Source organism: Tauraco erythrolophus, chromosome 2, assembly GCF_009769465.1.
Source record: "Tauraco erythrolophus isolate bTauEry1 chromosome 2, bTauEry1.pri, whole genome shotgun sequence".
Taxonomy (NCBI): Eukaryota; Metazoa; Chordata; class Aves; order Musophagiformes; family Musophagidae; genus Tauraco; species Tauraco erythrolophus.
Genome location: NC_141466.1, coordinates 91,886,327 through 91,905,757, shown reverse-complemented (window position 1 = coordinate 91,905,757; position 19,431 = coordinate 91,886,327). Strand labels below are relative to the sequence as shown.

Sequence of the window (19,431 nt, the reverse complement as noted above, 5' to 3'; positions counted from 1 at the left end):
ATTGAACTGCCATATTCCAACGCCTTTAAGGTCGACAGCTTTGAAATGCAAACTACAGCTCCCTTCTTCCTCTCTGTACAGAGTCAGAAGAGCCAATGCTGAGCCAGCATACAAGAGCTGCTGGAGAATGAGATGGGCAACATTAGCAAAAAAAGGAAAAAGCCCATTAGTGAAGAGCACAAGCATGTAAGAAACTGGATTCTGTTTTATGCAACTAATTAGTTTACCAAGTTGCTCTGTATCTCCTCTCCTCAGCTGTAAAAACAGAAGTAGCAGACATTTTACTGCGATGAGATCTTTGCATGTACTCCAGGAACGGTCACATTCATGTGAATATTCTCAACTTCATCAAGTCCTGTAACTTCTATGAGCATCTATCTATGTGTTACAAATCACTGTAACTGTCTCTAGGAGCATCCACCTTCTCCCACTGAGTGATTTAAAAAGGTCTTTTCCTACAGAAACTTTTGTGGGGAAAGTCCCATTCCCTTTCACAAGCAAATATTGAAGCTTTTTACAAAAAAACAGCAAGACAGACAGAAATAACCTGAGGGTAAAGGCTAAGAGAGCAAGAAGCTGAGGGCTCCAATAGTCAAGCAAGAACTTAAGAGAGCTGCAGCAGTAGGGTGGAGCTGACAGCTGCAGCCAGCCATCAACACCACAGCAGGGTGGTGGGACAGGACATATATCCTCACCTCCACTGCACCCTGACCAGCAGTCTGATTTACTTACATTGCCAGTGAAGGCGAACTTCAGCTAAGGTGCTTGCTGGTATAATCTGGTAGCTAAATCATGTGTGCATTGTAAGTCCTTCTGCCCTGACACACAGTGCTACCTTTCTGCTGCTATATCAGAGGTTACCATTTCATATCCTTGCAGTCAAACCCACAGAAGTTAATTTCTAAGAGCCTTGAGGTTTGATGTATTGGCTGGCATTAAGAAGAGCAGGGAACTCATCTGGATCTTTGTGTACTGGGAGTGTATGCTAAATACCAAATACTGTTGTTTTTTTCCCTGGGTTGACCAGAAATTCTACTCTGATCTCAAGAGATCTTTCCAAAGCTTAAATTACCAGAGTTTCAGTTTCAATGACAAGTTATTCTAGAAAATCACCTCAAAGAAGTAAAAAAAAAAAAAAACAACACAACACATTTTGAAGAATGGCAAAGAGCAAATCCAAGTCTTTTCATGCATCAGTGATGTCCACTGGTAACAAGGAAGAGATGAGAGGCTTTATTTCAGTGCAAAATAGATTTGCATACTGTCTCACTGCCTTTTGAAAACAGTAATCATGATTCTTCAAAAAGGAAAAGAAAGAATCCAAGACCTTTCCCTTTTCTTTCCCAGCCACCACAACCTCTAAAACAATCACAACAAGATAAAGCAACAAAAACCAAACCATGTTTATACTTACCTTAATTATACATGTGTCTGACCAAAGAACAGAATACATACAACACATTTTATTTTAGGTTTCCAGAAGTAAAAGACCTGTCCTTCACCCCGAAAGTCGTTTTGTCCCATTTCAAAAAGCTCTATGGCTAATCAGTGAGAGAACATGGAAACTTCTGCAGCCATTGCTGCAGAAAGCAGCATAGAAAAAGAAATATATACACACATACACATATATGTACATAAAGAGAGCAAGCTCATATAAAAGCTGCACTGAAGCAATGAATCCTATCCTCTCATTTCATATGGAGGTGGGTAAATAATGGCACAACAGAGATTTCATTCATGCAGAGGTCTAGGGTATGCTGGGAAGTCTCAGTCTGACAATTTGCTGCAGATGCTTACTTAGAGGAGCCATTTATCAGTGTCACCCATGCACATTACTACACACTGCCTCCTCGGCAGCATGATTCCACACCAGCTTCCCACACAGCACACTCTGGTCCTTGGTATTTCAGGCACTGAAATAGCTCTTATCTGGGCCTTAGCAGTGTGTGCTTATTGAAACGATTCCCATTATCCAAAGTGCATGCATTTAGAGTAGGAAAGGGACAGAATTTATTTCCTTTGCTGATAAAAAACCCCAGCAAATTAAGAGAAGTAAAAACAGTTTTCCTTCCCCTTCCCCCCTCCTTGTTATACCCCTGTTTACTCATTGCTTATAAACAGCTAACACAAGTATTCACACCAGTAGAGCTGACTCCTGGAGGATACAGGCATCTTGGATGTTTCATCTCTCATTATACTTAAGTGGAATATTAAACAGGCAAGACAGTAGCAGACCAAGCTAGAAAGAACTAAGTAACTAGAACTGACAAAGAAGGTTGGCAATTTAAAGCACTTTACAGACTAAAGTGCTTCATTTAGAGCCATAAGTGCCAGTGCATTCGGCCCTCATGTATACCCCCACACATCTTTAGCTCTCCTCTCACACCTGAAGTCTTTTCTATTCTGCTTTTAAAGTAATTGGAACAAGTACTGCTACTTAATAGCATGCCCTTAGAATGTCCAGTATAATACTACTACAGAATCAATAAGCTTAACACTACGAGAATTCAAATCAACTTGGAAATCAAACATTTTTTTTCCCCCCTCAGAGACATGCAGGGAAAGGAAAAACCAGGCTGAATTCGTAACAATTGCTGATGCACTAAAATGTACGTCACCTATTTGCTATGTTGGCTGAAACTGTTAATGCAATGGATTGAGTTCCTGTTTTACACCATGACTCAAATCAACAGTATGGAACATAAAGGTCTTCGGTAAACAGAAGAGAAACAAATTAATTAGATGCAAGACAAAAAAATATCTAGTAACATCCTTAGATCCTAGGATGTATCAGTACCTTAGTCTTTGGAAAATCTAATTTCAGAATGAAAAATACTGAAGTATTAATACTTTGGTATTAAACCAAAGGCAACTTTAAACTGCCTTCTACTCTTCTGGCTGCTTGCTGGTTTCTGTTTCGAGAAAGAGATGAAAAGTTATAGGGATGGATATTTTAAAACAACAACCACCACCACCAAAACAAAACACAACCTTTATATGAATTATTTCTGTACAGCTTTAAAGACACCAGCAGTGAGCTCAGCATTTTAAAGAACTCAGGTCTATCACCCATTTCTCCCTGCTTCCCCAGTGTGACACCTTTTCTGTGGAAGGACTGTTCCTTTGGTGACTGGACCAAGGCACACTTCATTCTCTACTTTGCTTTCGTCTCCAGGGATGGAGCACCCACCACCTCTCTGGGCAACCTGTTCCAGTGTTCTACAACTCTTATGGTAAAAAATTTTTTCCTAATATCCAACCTGAATCTACCTCCCTCTATTTTAAAACCATTACCCCTTGTCCTATCACAACAGGCCCTCCTGAACAGCCTCTCCCCATCTTTCTTGTAGGCCCCCTTGAGGTACTGGAAGACCGCTATAAGGTCACCCCGGAGCCTCCTCTTCTCCAGGCTGAACAGCCCCAACTCTTTCAGCCTGTCCTCATAGGAAAGGTGCTCCAGCCCTCTTAGCATCTTCGTGGCCCTCCTCTGGACCCTCTCCAACTGGTCCATGTCCTTCTTATGTTGGGGACTCCAGAACTGGACACAATACTCCAAGTGAGGTCTCACGAGGGCAGAGTAGAGGGGGAGAATCACCTCCCTCGACCTGCTGGCCACACTCCTCTTGATGCAGCCCAGGACGTGGTTGGCCTTCTGGGCCGCAAGAGCACATTGCCGGCTCATATTGAGCTTCTCGTCCACCAGTACTCCCAAGTCCTTCTCCTCAGGGCTGCTCTCGATCCATTCTCCGCCCAGTCTGTATTTGTGCCTGGGATTGCCACAACCCAGATGTAGGACCTTGCACTTGGCCTGGTTAAACTTCATGAGGTTGGTACGGGCCCACCTCTCCAGCCTGTCGAGGTCCCTCTGGATGGCATCCCTCCCTTCCAGTGTGTCGACGGCACCACACAGCTTGGTGTCATCGGCGAACTTGCTGAGGGTGCACTCCATGCCACTGTCCACGTCACCGACAAAGATGTTGAAGAGGGCCGGGCCCAACACGGACCCCTGAGGGACGCCACTCGTGACCGGTCTCCACTTGGACATCGAGCCGTTGACCACTACTCTCTGAGTGCGGCCATTGAGCCAATTCCTTATCCACCGAGTGGTCCATCCATCAAACCCATGCCTCTCTAGTTTAGAGAGAAGAATGTCGTGTGGGACAGTGTCAAAAGCTTTGCACAAGTCCAGGTAGATGACATCCGTTGGTCAACCCTTGTCCACCGATGCTGTCACCCCATCGTAAAAGGCCACCAAGTTGGTCAGGCATGATCTGCCTTTGGTGAAGCCATGTTGGCTGTCACCCACCACCTCCTTGCTCTCCATGTGCCTTAGCATGGTTCCCAGGAGAATCTGCTCCATGACCTTGCCAGGCACAGAGGTGAGGCTGACCGGCCTGTAGTTGCCCGGGTCCTCCTTGTTCCCCTTTTTAAAAATGGGGGTTATGTTCCCTCTCTTCCAGTCATCGGGGACCTCGCCAGACCGCCACGACTTCTCAAATACAATGGCCAGTGGCTTGGCAACTTCATCTGCCAGTTCCTTCAGGACCCGCGGATGGATCTCATGAGGTCCCATGGACTTGTGCACCTTCAAGTTCCTCAGATGTTCCCGAACCTGCTCTTCAAGTACAGTGGGCGGTGGTTCATCCTCACAGTCCCTGCTAGTTCTTTCCACAGCTTGGGCGGTAAGACAAGAGGCTTTATCAGTGAAGACTGAGGCAAAAAATTCATTGAGTACCTCAGCCTTCTCTATGTCCCGGGTGACCAGAGCACCAGTATCCTTCCGGAGGGGGCCTACGTTCTCCTTGGACTTCCTTTTGTCCCCTACATACCTATAGAAGCATTTCTTATTGCTTTTTATATCCCTTGCCAAATTCAATTCCTTCAGGGCTTTAGCCTTCCTCACTTGATCCCTGGTCATTCGTACAGTTTCTCTGTATTCCTCCCAGGCTATCTGTCTCCGCTTCCACCCTCTGTAGGCTAACCTCTTCATTTTCAGTTGGTCCAGGAGCTCCTTGCTCATCCACGCAGGCCTCCTGGTCTTTTTGCCCGACTTGTTCTTCGTCGGGATGCACCTCTGCTGAGCTTGGAGGAGGTGCTCCTTGAATGTGGACCAACTTTCCTGGGCCCCTCGTCCCTCCAGGGCCGCCTCCCACGGCACTTTGCCCATCAGGTCCTTGAAGAGGCCGAAGTCTGCCTTCTTGAAGTCTAGGGTACAGAGCTTGCTGAGTGGTTTCCTTGCTGCCCCATGGATCTTGAACTCCACCGTGTCATGGTCACTGCAGCCAAGGCTGTCCTTAAGTTTCACATCGCCCACCAGTCCCTCCCTGTTGGTGAGCACAAGGTCGAGCATGGCACCCCTCCTTGTCGGCTCCTCTATCACCTGCAGGAGGAAGTTGTCATCCACGCATTCCAGGAACCTCCTGGACTGCCTGTGCCCTGCCATATTGTCTCTCCAACAGATGTCAGGGTGGTTGAAGTCCCCCATGAGGACCAGGGCTTGTGACCGTGAGGCTGCTCCTATCTGGCTATAAAGCGTACTTCTAACATACTTCTTCTAACATAACGTACTTCTAAATACTTCTAACAAGTAAAGATTATTGCAGTTGGGAAAACAATTCTGAATTTTTTTTTTTTTTTAAATCAGGCCTCTCCTCAAGAACTTAAGAACCAGATCCCAACTGTCCATTTAAAACAAGAAGGCATTTCAATGAGCTGTCTGTCCCATTTTATATTTCTCAACAGTCTCTTTGCAGGAACTCAATGATTTTACAAAAAAACAACTCTGCAAAATCTTGCAGAGCCTTGTTTTCATGGTGATGGGAGAGTGTACCCGAAAGCTCCCTTTAACCAGTTTCTTCTCTTATCCACCCCACCCACCATAATTTTCTTTCTCCCACCTCTAAATCTAAGCCAAATCCACTGGACGTTTGTCAAATCCATTATTCAAAAATGGGTTTGACTTACAGGAAAAAAAGTCAGTCTTAGCAGCCATGCTAAAAGACCAGCTCCGGATTTAGGCTTGCCACCCATGCTGCAGAACTACATACAAAGCCATCACTAATGGCCTTCTAGCTACCCATCACTTCCCCATGTTCAGCCTGCCCAGACAGCTAGCTATTCCTTTCTAACAAATACCATTTTAATTGCATCTCCCACTTTATTAGCCTGCTCGACCTCCAGTAAAAGCCATCTACGGTCTAACAATCTCTTAAATCTGACACTCACACCAACTAGCACACTTGTATGCCTTCCTGCTAGGTTCACATATATGCAGGCTTATTGTCAAGAATTTCCATTAGAAATCTAACGAGTAGGAGCTGAAATGACAGCTTTAGGACTAGTGGGGAGAGAAAAAGGGGGAGGGAGTGAAAAGGGAGAGGTGAATAGGAAAGAATATGTATGTGTACTGCAAATGCCCCCTGTCACCAAAGGCTTCATTGTGCCTTTCTGGTGCCAGGGCTTCTCCAGTCCCAACACCTCCCTCTGAGCAACAAATGCCAGCCACACAGCCTCAGCCACTGTTAACTCTTCCTGTGGGAACACTGCCAGCAATTTCAGCAATATTAACCCTGGGAATACTAACATGATTTAGAGGACTTGTTAAATTTTAATGATACCATTAGAAAAGAGGAAAACACATGAGTTTCAACTCCCAGTTTGGTGCATTTGGCTGCTGAATAGGATATTAATGTTTTTCTTTGCCCGGCACTATTAAATGAGCAGTGAAACTAATAGAGAAATGAAGAGTAATGACTTCTATTCTTGCTGTTCAGCGCCTGCTTAAAGCCAAGACTGCCTTATTGCCCACTAGGCTTTCTGCTGGAGTCCATCAGGTGGATGGAGTAAACTGGTAATTCTTTCAGGATTTGGCACTTAACAGGTCAGAGGTTCATTTAGCTAAGAGGCAAAGAAAAATAAAACTGTCCAATTGAAATAGTAGCATACAATCGTTCAGGCTATCAGTTAGAAGGCAGAAGCCCACTCTACTGAATAACTTCTGTGTAATAAAGTCCAAGTAAGACAGAAGTTTGCCCCAGCAACTCTTACAGGAGTCAGGATGGAAACATGCGAAGGCCACGTTCTGTCCTGCTTTTAGCAAACAGCTCCAAAGAGACCATCTTGTTCAGCACCACAGGAACCTCTTTCACATCTTCAAGCACACCTGTGATAAAATAAATGGGCAATTCCCAACAGAACCGTACAGCGGCCCACAAAAATTCAGGGGTTGTATTCCTGAATCTTTACTTATCTTCAGTTAACTATGAGGGTGGGAAAGAAAAGGGTAAGGAAAGACAACTTGGGGAAAATTAATTCTGCTGCTGAGACGGGCCTGCTTAGACAGTCCTGAACCAAGTCAAAAACCCCTAAACCACTGTGAATTTTCACTTTTTCTTCAGAAAAAGAAAAAAATTTACTGTGGTGGATGTCAAAGTCTCCTTTCATACGCTTTTCCCCAAACATTTATGTGAGTAGAATTTTGTTCCTGTGCAAGCCCATGGAATAGAGAAGCTGTTGTTAATACTCAGGTGCAAATAAACGACCACGTCAAAGTATTTATGATTTAGGGGACTTGCAGAAATATAATTTAAAATAGAGGTTTGTTATTAATACACCACAGAAAATCTGTAGGTCAAAACACATTGGTAAAAAACCACAAAGTTCTACTGGAAGGTAATTTGGAAGCCAAAACACTTAGACTGTATTCCAAATTTAAGATTTTCCTACAGACACCGGAGCTGCATGGATGCCTTACATCATTAATATTGCACTGAATACCGATATCTTATCACCAGCAGGAAGAAATTTAAAATATTTTCCAGAGTCATACTCATATTGGATTGCCTTTTTTTTTTTTACAAGAATAAAATAATTTTTAAGAGGCATTTGACACTGTTTTCCTGAATCACCAAATCCATTGAACCAAATAATTGACCACCCACTAACAAAGCAGATACCATAGGGCCTGTAAGTTCTCCTACTTGTAGGGCAAGAAAGTGAGCAGACACAGCCCTACTTTGTTTAATAGGAAGACACAACAAGTTTAAATATACAATACAAAAATCTTATACCAACACATGTGAATCTAAAAGTGTCCAGTTCCTTCTGAGAAGAAAGTATTTTGCTTTCACCATAAATTGTAAGCCAAGCCCAATTTAATACCTCATCAATTCCCTCAGGTCTCAAACAGAACTTCCTTGGCAATTCCCCTCCCCACCACAAGACTACTACTGAATACAGTTTCAGGGAAAAGCTGAGAATTGGAAACCACTCTGAAGGTTTCTTCAGACTGAAATCTTTTTTTCTTCCTTCCCAGAAAACATAGAATATTTTATAATATATATAAGAAATGCAAGCTCAACCACATACTATATGATTTAATAGTACAGACTGAATAGAATAGCAGGTCTTAGTGACAACTAGAAGTAAAAACAGTAGAAGATGAAAATAAATGTGAAGAAGCACACCAATGCTGAAATGGTAAGTAGCTTATAACAGCCTTACTACATTGTGTTATTTCAAATAAAATAAATTGAATTCTGATGCCACAACAATAAATCCAATCCGCAATTGAACACATCAATTTCTTAAAACAGGTTCTTTTGTATAGCTGGTATCATATTTTCCTTTAATTTCTCTTTCATAAAGTAATTAAAAAGTAATCCCTATATTCTGTACTAGTTACAGCTGACGTTCCGGCTGGATGCATTGTGCTGCTCTCATCAGTACCTTTCTCAGAGATCACGTCCTCCTTACATCTGCTGTTGTAATAGCACATCTAGTCACTCCCTGACCTTTCAATCAAAAGGACTGGAGTTTAGAAAGCAGCACTATTGAAAGTGTTTGAACTATCTATCATTTTGATAAGAACTAAGGCAGGCAGCAACCACCATGTATTCATACAGAAGACCTGCAGGGATGCTAACTTATGACCTTCATACAGAGAGGAGAAAGAAAAGGCACACTGGGAAGCCCACAGGGGGCCAGGATGTCTCAGCCCTGCTCAGCTGACTGCTGCTTTAAATGCATACATGTATTCCCTGGTTAGAGGTATATGATAGGTAAAGCTGTGGCCTAAATGAAATCCTGCTTATCTCACTGAAGTCAGAATCCTGTCACCGGGGCAAATTTCATGTAAGTCAATAGGCTGACAAGGTTCAGATCCAGACCTCTTCTCTCTCCCTCCTCACTTCTTTGCTGTTTTGATAAGTAACCAGCAACAGTTCATGTTATACAAGGAAAAGACATTTGACATGCCTCGCAGGATCTTTTGAACAGCCTCCATCCCGAGCTTAGAACACTGCAATCAACATTCTCCTGCCCTATTAAGTCTCTCGTGCTGATCTGTGCGTTTACTTGGAGAAACCTCAAAAATGCTCTCATCAAAACATTACTAAGCTATACTGTAATATCAGCTAAAGAGGGGAGTGGAGCGAAAAGCATAAGCAAATGCATATTCCAGTTGTAGATGCCACAGGATGTTACAACTGTACCAAGATGTCTGATTATATATTTCAGGTTTCGAAACCAGAGATCTAAATACAGTTTTTAGAGCTTAATTATGGTCATAGTTTGTTGGGGTTTTTTTTAAAAAAAAAACCACACAGATTTGTTTCATGTAGAAAGGTCACATAGAAGGCAACTGAAAATAAAACTAGGCACTGGGGATTTGGGAATTCATAAACCTATGAATAAGGATGCAGCCATGGCATGATCATCTAAAACAACCTTGCTCCAATGACCACCCCATGTTAACAGAAACCGTTCGATGAAACATTACCATGTCTTTCAAACACACACGCTGACGCTTCCAAAGAAAAGCAGCATCTCAATACTTGACTGCAGCAGACTGCTTGCAGTTATTGCTTTGCCACTGCTTTCTAGAAGAGCAGTACCTTAATTGTTGTGACTTCCATCTGTGTCACAGTGCAACCAAAATTTGGTCAAATAATTAGAAAGACCACAGAAGACACTTCTAGAACTTTCTGCACTTGGGACACTACTTTGTTTATCAGGGTGTTGCTAAATACATATTAAGCAGCTTGCTTAATTCGAAGTAAACGTGCAATCTGCTTTTCAGTAATCAGGGATCGTTCTTGAGTTGCAGCTTCAACAACAAAAAACGTGGACTAGGAATCATTTATCCAATGGCGGGGAGAAGCCCACATGCTTGTATTCCTCACATTTTATTAACATACATTTCTCTCAAGCTACAGAATGACACATTGCCAAGATCTAAGCTAGCAATTTAACTTAGAACATCTCTCACGCTTTTGACATGTGGACCACATGTCACGAAATGCTGCAGTTCCTACTACATCATTATGTAGAGCATGACAGTCAAGTTTATTGCAGTGGCAGGCTGCAAGTTCAGTGCTTGGAAGCACCCCAATTATATGATGTCAAAGGCTATGTACTGCTGATGTGGCAAAACTGCAGATGTCTTTCAACCCTACATACACAGCACTGCAACGTTCTTATAATCTGCTGACGCAGGTGTGAATCCCATTACATGCCAATGGTCACACTGGTAATACGTGACATTTTTTCTGACACTGTCTGGGGAATTCAGCACAGACTACCTTTCTTCCTCCTCCCCTTCCACAATTATAAGCCAAAATCCTACACTTGTTATACAAGATTGCTATGGATATCGCAATATTTACTTCTAGGAAAATAATAAGACTATCTAAATATCCAAGATGATTTTAAAGATTGGTGCAGCTCTCATGGCATGTATAAAGCACCTTGAAATAACTTTGTGACTTAACAGCCTGGCAGGAAGAGGTCAGCTACAGACTGTGTATTTCTGAACACAATGTTTTCAGATGCACGGCCAAATATCTGTAAAAAAAAAGTTTCATCAAAATTTTGCCCCTCCCTAGAGATTTACTTCAGATAAAACATCAATACTTTCCCCGCTTTCCCAACAGGTCTGTGCAGGGTCTCCTAAAAGTATTTTTCTTTTCTGATAGGAAAAGCACCATAGTCTCAATTCACTAAACATAATCATAGGCTTGTTCCTAATTTCCAGGGCACTCAATGGCAAACCTTTTTGATCCCATGGAGAAAGCTGCAGAGCTAGCAGTTTTGACAGCTTCCCAAAAAGCAGTCTTTAATATATAGTATATTCACCCTTACCTCGAAGCCATTTGCTAGTTTAAAAGAAATATTTGTATCATTTCACATGTTGACATTGTGGATTGTGGCAGCAAGACAGCAAGACTTCCAGCTGCTCTGAGAAAAGGCTTTACATTAATTTGTCAGAGGTGAAGGCACATCTGTTTGTTTCCTCTGGACCTCTGTAAGCAGCCATAATTCCAGGGCAAATGAAGTAGCTTGTGGCTTCCCAGCTTGCCAGGAAACATACAGTTATAAGAAGACTCGCAGATGAGTTGTGCTAAATGTTTGGTATTGTGACCTGTGATGCAACACAAAGGAATGGTTGTTGTTGCCTAAACTTTAATGGAGTTAATCCTTCCAAATGCTGACAAATTACTGCCTCAGGCCATTTAAAATCACATTTCTAATGCAATAATCCTATCTGCATTACAATGAGTTGGGATGAAATGATTAGGTGCCTGAGATTTTTGCACAGTGAATTAAGTCACCATACAGACTGGCCGTGCTTGTTCACAAATTAAAAGTCTGGACAGAAATTAAATTCCATTATTGTGCCACTTGCTAAGCTTTGAGGAAGGGTTTATTACTGTCCTGTCTCTACTGGGAACATTTCTAGAGTTGTTACCAGCTAACAGGAACCTATTTTTCATTGATCAGCTTCAGGGTTTTCTTCATTATTAATAATTAGTCAAGTCTTTGACTACTGAACACCTCTGAAATCGAAAACACTAATTCAACAATAAGCAAGCAAAAAATGAGATAGAGTATCAGTAAATTTGTGGAAAAAGGAAACAAAACTGGACCCTGAGTACAAGTCTTTTCCTTCCCCCTTCACAGACACACTGTGCTAAAAGAGAATTTACCTAATTCTTACACACAGAAACACAGAGTTTATAGCTAGGGGACAGTCCAGAACATAAACCACCTATCAACATCAGTGCTACCTATCTCTAGTATTTAAAATAGCATCCTTACTTCCCACAAGTAGATATTCTACACGCCCAAGTATATATTCATGTCTACACATTCAAATTGCCTCTTGGTTTAAAGGCTGTATTCAGGATTTTTGGAATCACGTACTAACAAATCTATAATTACCAGCTTGAGACTATTAGTATTAGCATTCGATTGATTGTCTACGCACAAAAGAATTTGATACACAAATATAGCAACTCCTCAATTAACCGTAATGATCTTTTGTTGGATGCCTGTGAAGTTAGTGTTCCATTGAAGCCAGAAGATATCATGGGTTTGAACTCAAGGCAACTAGATTACACATAAATTCTGATAAATAGAGAGTATAATGTCATAAACTTCCGTGCTACAACTTCATCTGATACCCTTCTGAAAACATAGCCTAATAAAAGGCTTAAAAATAAAAAAAATAGTATTAGTGATTTGAGACATCCTTATCATTGTGCAGACGTTTGATACTGTAACAAAAACCCCACAAACAATGGCTACCAAACACTCTAAGATCCTTTCAGTTACAAACTGCAACGTGCAACTATAACAACCACTTGTGCCAGTCATTTCCCACGGGTGTGCTTTGCATGGGGGTTACAATAAGATTTCATTTTCATAAAACATAACCCCTTGTATGCAGATAATTGCTGTACATCATTAAGTCACATCTGTATCACAAGAGGAGAAAAAAAACCAACAAGCTTCTAGCATTTTTCTTTTTTGTAATTGGCAGGGAACCTGGCATTTTCAATGGGTAAATTAAAGTAGCCCAACTATAACTACAGTTTTCTCACCTTTGTGCCTCATCAAAAAAGAGACCCCAAATCCCAAGCTTTCATCCTGTTGACGTACTAGGAGAGAATGCTTCTATTTAAAACTGAAAGCTCAACACTAACAATGAGCTAGTCAGAAGCAGTTTACTCGAGGTTGTGTGGCTTTTTCTGCATCAAATGAAAAGCTTCAGTACATAGCTTCACGCATAAAGCCTGGTCTGTTTATGCTGCTGTTAGGTATACCATTACATTTTGCAGATATACACAGCCTTCACATGATTACATACTGTAGAAAACACCAATGTAGGTTCACATTCAGATAAATTAAATTGCGGATTCCAGTATCTGCTACTAGATGCATGTCAAAATACAGATAGCCTCATATTCTGCGTCTTCTGCAATACACAACACCCAAGGTTACATGCATTTCTAAATAAAGCGTAAATGTGAAACAGGTGCCACATACTGTATTTCATAGAATCACAGAATGGTTTGAGTTGGAAGGAAACTCAAGGATCATCTAGTTCCAACCCCCCTGCCATGGGCAGGGAAAATTAGCATTTGTAATGCTAATGAAATTTCTAGGCTGTCTTCAGCAGCATCAGCAAAAATCGTCATGTAAGTCAGTTAGACCTAGCTGACTAGAAGATGACCAATGCATTTTAAATGCTCCATTTATTTGTTCTAATAAAGGCATACTGCCAATTAGCTGCGTCCTACCGAGCACCAATCTTGACTTGTAAGATGCTTTGCAAGTTCTGAGGGAATACCCAGAACCAGGAGTGTGATCCTGCTTCTTCCACTGAACTCAGCAGCAGGATCAACTCTAGCCCCTCAAAAACCTATTCCCACAGCAGCAATCAAGAGCAGACCTCACAGGACCCTGAAAAATGCCAGCTACATTAACACAGAACAGTAGACTCCAGCTTCAGTCTAAACTGAAGTAAGTTCTCCCCAGACACATTACAGGTTTCCATCTTCTTGCAAGAGATCCTGGCCTCAGAGAGCAACCCCAGAGCATTACTGCAGCACACACCTGCAGAGGCAGCTGATGGGCCCACGCCAATGCCCCACTTTCTCCTAAGCAAACACTCATCAGGCTGCCCAGAGGATGGCAGCAACAATGAACTTGCAAGACCAGCATGGCACACTCAATCCAAAGAAGTCAATGGCACCAGCCTTGATATTTGTATCCTTTATCACCTAGACCAAAGCCTCACTGTGCTGGGTAGCATCTGCTGAAGGCAGAAATCACAAGCCCAGAAAGTTCTTAACAGTTGTAAATAAGCCAGAAAGGATGAAATAAAGGGATGCTTCTGCAAATAGCCACAGCCAGGTAGCATCCATCTGCAGAAAGGAACTGTGTGCAAAAGGCTGGAGTACCTCAAAGGACTGAGCCTGCAAGTACTATTAAGCACAGGTAGTAGGGCAGAGGATCACCAGAGCCCACAAAACTACCTTACGTGTGCCTCCTTCCTTCCCCCAAACACACACATTGGATAAGCAGTAGTTTTGTAAGTGGCACTCCTACAGAGCTGGAAGGTTTGAAAAGGAGGTGTAAGAGGAAAAGAAAGAAATAGATAACAGGGCTAAGAACAGAGAAGCAAAGCTTACTACTGACATGAATAAAGACCAGCCTGTACAACACTATCAGCTACACTACATGAACAAGTAGCAATAGCAACACAAGGGTAACCTCTCAGGAAGGCTAGGAGAAGCAACAACTACCACTATTACAATAAAAGAAGCTTGTACAAATCTTTACATGACTGCAAAAATCTGTCAATTTCTATTTAACACTGTGTGAGGGATACAAAGCCTTGATGCTTATGTTTTATCCTTCGTCCACGTCCTATCTCAGTTATTCTGATGGCTCCCATGTCTGTATTAGTAATTTCCCACCTACACCCTCAGCTAGTGATCACTGCCAAATCACATAGCCTGAAATTTGTGAAGATTTTGGTACAGGGCCTCTTTCCAGGGGATCAACCATGTATTAATATGGTTAAATTGACTATTTATTTTGGTGGTTCTACCTTTCTCTTTTCATCAACAAATCAGTTAAGCCAGCTCTTCAGACAAGGTAAGAACCAGCCCTTGAGTCTTTTGTTCAAGAAAGCACCAACTCCCTCTCAAACAGCACATAAATAAATAATGGAGAGTACAACACAACATCAATACCAGGGACCCTTTCTCAGCAGTCGGCTCTTTTCCATGATACCTCTTTATCGTAACCACTAATGAAAACTCTTTGAAGTGGAAGAGTAAATATTATCATTTGATAGTACCTGGACCCAACAGGGCAAACAAAATTGCATTGTATTACATTCTGGGAGCTGTAGACCCATTCACAATACAACACTCACAGGGTTGCTATGGAGGAACCCAGTGCTTACAAATTTGGTAGCATGGGGTCAGCCAAGGGCTGCTGGTCACTCTTTTAGGGTTGGTAACCTTAATCTTTCTACGGACAACAAACACGGAAAACAAAAAACAATGCCAAACAAAACAAAACCAAGGAATTTCACAGTATGCCTTTGGAGGTACCAGAATCCCCAACAGAAGCAGGAAGCAGACTTCCAACTCTATCTGTGATTAGTCAGCTCTTAAAACCTAAGACCAGGTTTCACAAATGCTTGCATGCTCTTTAGGCACAGGATTATTCAACCCAGTACTTGGGGTCCAGCAGCTTCAAGTATTTTTAAGTCTTCTTATTAAAAAAAAAAAAAAAACAACTAATGCTTCTCCTAAGAGAGAAGCATCACCAAGTTGTTCTTGTGTTAATGACACCCTGGGGAGCTGGGTTCAATGCCATGGTCTGCCACAGCCTCACAGGGCTCACACAGCGTTTCAACACCTCATCTGAACCTGGAGCTACAGGAGGGTCTCTGCTGCACCTGGCCCCACAATGGAAGTAGAAAGCATGTGCATCAGACCGTACACACCTCACCACTAAGTTGGCTGCCAAGTCTCAGGATATTTTGTAAATCCATCCTGTCGGGATCAAAGACAGCCAAAGGGGAATGGACCAATGACTCCCATATGGCATTCCCACCCTTGCTTGACCCTCACTGGGAACCAGTACCTGGGAAATAACACAAAACCACCATCAATGCAACGAAAGAGGGAGGCAAGGAGCGAGCCTGAGGGACTGTCCCAGCGGCCCCCCCGCAGCCCGGCCGCCCTCCGGCGACGGGGCCGCCCTGCTCCACAGGAAGCAGGAGGCGGGGATGGGAAAGGGCAACGAGACCAAGCAGGGGCGAATCCAAATAAACCCCAAAACCCTCAGCGGGGACAGCGGCAAACCGGAGCGCAGGTGGCCGGCAGCCCCCCCTGGGGAGCCTGCCCGCAGCTCCCGCCGGCAGCACACGGATCCCCCCCCGCTCCGCCCCGGCCCCCCGCTCACCTTGCTGCTGACGGGCCCGGGGATGAGGAGCTTCAGCGCCTGCCTCTTCAGCTCCGCCAGGCGGGCGCTGCAGTGCTCGCACCAGGCGCCGCGGTCGGAGCCCGGCGAGGAGCCGCCGCCGCTGCCGGAGCCCGGGGAGCCGGTGCCGAAGCCCGGCGAGCCGCCCAGCGAGCCGGGAGAGCTGGTGCCGATGCCGGGCGAGGCGGGTCCCGGCGAGCCGGTGAAGGAGCCCGGCGAGGAGGTGCCGGAGCCGGGGGACGGGGTGCCGGAGGAGCCCAGGGCAGAGCCGGCTCCCTCCGGGGCCGGGCGACTCCCCGCCCGGGACTCCTCGTACGCCTTCCGGTACCAGCTCTCGGGGGAGAAGGGGGCGGCGGGCTTGGTGGGGGAGCAGGGGTCGGTCACCTGGAGCGGGAGAAGGAGCAGCGGGTCAGGCAGGGAGGCCCGGCGGCGCCGGCAAGTTTCGCTCGGACGCTCCGCGCCCGCGGCGGCCCCCGCGCCTCCCCCGCCCCCCGCGGGGCGCCCAGCGCCGCCGCTCCGCGCCGCGGAAGTTGAGCGGGGCCGGGGGGGGCGACAGCCGGCGGCGCCGGTAGCCGCCGGGCCGGCGAGGGAGCCCCGGCACGGCGGCGGTCACCGCTCCGAGCCGCCCCTCCGCCGACAACTTACCCCGTATTTTCTGCTCCGCGCCGTGACCGCAATCCTCTCCTTATTTCCAGCCACTGAATTCATGGTGGCTTCGCAGCGCGGCGGGAGAATTTCCTACAGGTTTCCCAGTCCGCATCCGAAGGGAATAGCCGGTCCGGGGAAGTCCCCCGCGGCGCGGGCAGGCTGCTCCCTCCGCCGGGCGCAGCGTCCGACGGGATCGCTCAGACCCACAACGCCGTCAGTTCTCGGGAAAACGCCTGGGGCTGGGGTTTTCTCCCGCTCGGTTTTTCCTCATTGTCTTCCCTCTCATTCCCTCACAACCCCTGTTTTCCCAGAAACGGCAACATCCAGCGCAGGGAGCGTTCCCCGCGGCAGGCAGCACAGCTCTCCTCCGCAAGTGAGGCGAAGCATCCGAGGTAGCTTCGGGAAGGGGAACGGGGGAGCGGGAGCCGCGCTTGCCCCAGCCCAGGCGCTTTCTGCCTCCGCTACAGCGGCAACTTGTTTCCTTCACCAAGGTTTGTAACTGAGTTAAAAGAAATCCTCCAAAATTATCGGGATCCAGGCTCTGGGAGGAGCCTCCGCGTCCCTTGCAGCCAATATCCTCCTGCCCATTTGTGCCTGACAGTTTTGCAAGGGAAGGGAAGGGAAGAACGGGGCTGCGGAGCCCGGTGCGCTCCCCGGTCAGCGGCGGAGCTGCAGGGCTGGCGGCGCCGGAGGCTGCGAGGAGACTGCCAGCACCGCACCGCCGGTCTGCGCGATGCCTCGGCTGCCAGGAGGGTCCATTTTATTTTGCAGTATTTCTTGATTGACGTCTGTGATTTCCCCCCCTCTTCTTGAAGCGGGCGGGGGGGAACCTTGTTGCTTCCACCGCAGTTATTGGTTAGTTGCCTCTATTCAGGGCTTTAATGAACGTGATTTCACAAGTGTTCCCAATCCTCCCTAAATAACTAGGAAAGAAAAGCAAGCTGAATTTATGACAGTCACTGGCATCTCTTTTCCGTGTTGTAATTTTACGTGTATTAATTTAACTTGCAGTCAAGGGCATAATAAATTGATCTCTTAACAATGAAATTCTACAGACTCGTGTCGCTATTAATCTTTCCCTTCCAATTAGGATTTCTTTTGGGGGGTTATGCATATCTGGTTACAGATCCTTTTTTATTTCAAATCCTGCAGTCAGCACAATCATCTCCAACAAATCTTCCTCCTCAAAACAAGTTGCTGATTTTCTCAGAAATGGATGCAGTAGAGAGCTAAATGCCAGATCCCCCGATAGGGTCGTAGCACAGATGGGTTGATGCAATTGAGAAGGCAGAACACACCAGGGACTTGATCCACCTTTCCACCCTCCTATTGTTACTTCCATATAAATGCATCCTTCCAGCATCCCTAATGTACCTGGCTCTAACAGCCGTGTGGAAACAAAACCAGCCCACTGCATCACTGAGCAAGGAATCTCCCAGTGCCTTTCTGTTTTCATAGATACTCTGCCAGCACTAAAGGTGCCTAAGATGCTCTGCTGTGCTTTGACTTGACTGGGTTATCACCCTTAGAGCAGAGCAGCCGTTCCTGATCTGGTTAAGAAAGCTTTAATCTAAAGCTGGCACAAGCGATGCCACCTGAGGTAACCAGTGCCTTGTGCATTTACATAGGTGCCTCCAAAAAGCTGACCAAACAGGCAAACAAAGGAGGTGTACCCTAGCTCTACTCCAAGTGAATGGGTTTCACATAAATCCACATGCAGAGATCCCGTGGTTTGTTCTGTAGAGAGACGTGATAGGGATGACAAGGTAGTGCAGGAAAAAGCCATGCAAGTCGGCAGCAGAACAGAGCAGGTATACTCTATAGGCCCCCGGACACCGACTGCAGGCAGCCACGTGCCACTTACACCACGGTGTGTAACTTCTCATTTTCCGGGCTCAGCGATTCTGGTGGCGAACTGGCAGATTTGCTGTTTTTCAGCAGACCTTTAATTACCGAGCTGCTAGCTACGCCTGCCTAACCACATCTGCTCTGCCCGCGATCATCATCCCATGCACAACGGCATGTCTACCTCAGGAGACGATGGCTGTCCCGTGGGCAAGGAGCAGCATCTTGAGGAGTGTGCTGACAGCTTCCAAACCCCAAACTAGGGAGCGGGAGGCAGAGCTCTGCCAGCACCCCGGCCTCTGCTTCCTCCACGGACCCTCGGGCACGGGGCACTACAGGGACGGTCCAGGCAGGGTCACAGCGAGGCAGCGCCTTGCAGCAGGCTGGTGGGGCACGGGGAACAAAACGGCGCTTAAAGGCCGTGCGGTTCTCAGCAGCCTGGCAGGGGGAGAGCGGAGGGAGGGAACCGGCCGGCGGGAGGTGAGGCGGGCTGTAAGCCACCGCGCTCCTTCCCAGCTCCGGCAGCAGGTTCGAGGCGGGCGCCGCCCGCCAAGTCCCCAGAGCTGCCGGCGCGCCGCAGCCAGTCCCCACCGCGGGGCGAGCGGCAGGGCTGGACATTAAACAGCGCATCCGCCGGCCCACCCGGGCGGGAAA

The 19,431-nt window shown here is 45.7% G+C and overlaps 1 protein-coding gene across 1 annotated transcript in view; it reads right to left on the bottom strand.

Moving 5' to 3' along the window:
- KIF26B (kinesin family member 26B) overlaps positions 1-16,992 on the bottom strand; it is a 313,883-nt gene extending 296,891 nt beyond the window's left edge. The window contains exons 1-2 of the mRNA XM_086627966.1: positions 16,930-16,992; positions 16,267-16,668 (exon numbers count right to left, since the gene is read on the bottom strand). Of these exons, the coding sequence (XP_086484092.1) occupies positions 16,267-16,668; positions 16,930-16,992 (465 nt within the window). The remainder of the gene's footprint in view (positions 1-16,266; positions 16,669-16,929) is intronic.
- Positions 16,993-19,431: the final 2,439 nt, after the last annotated feature.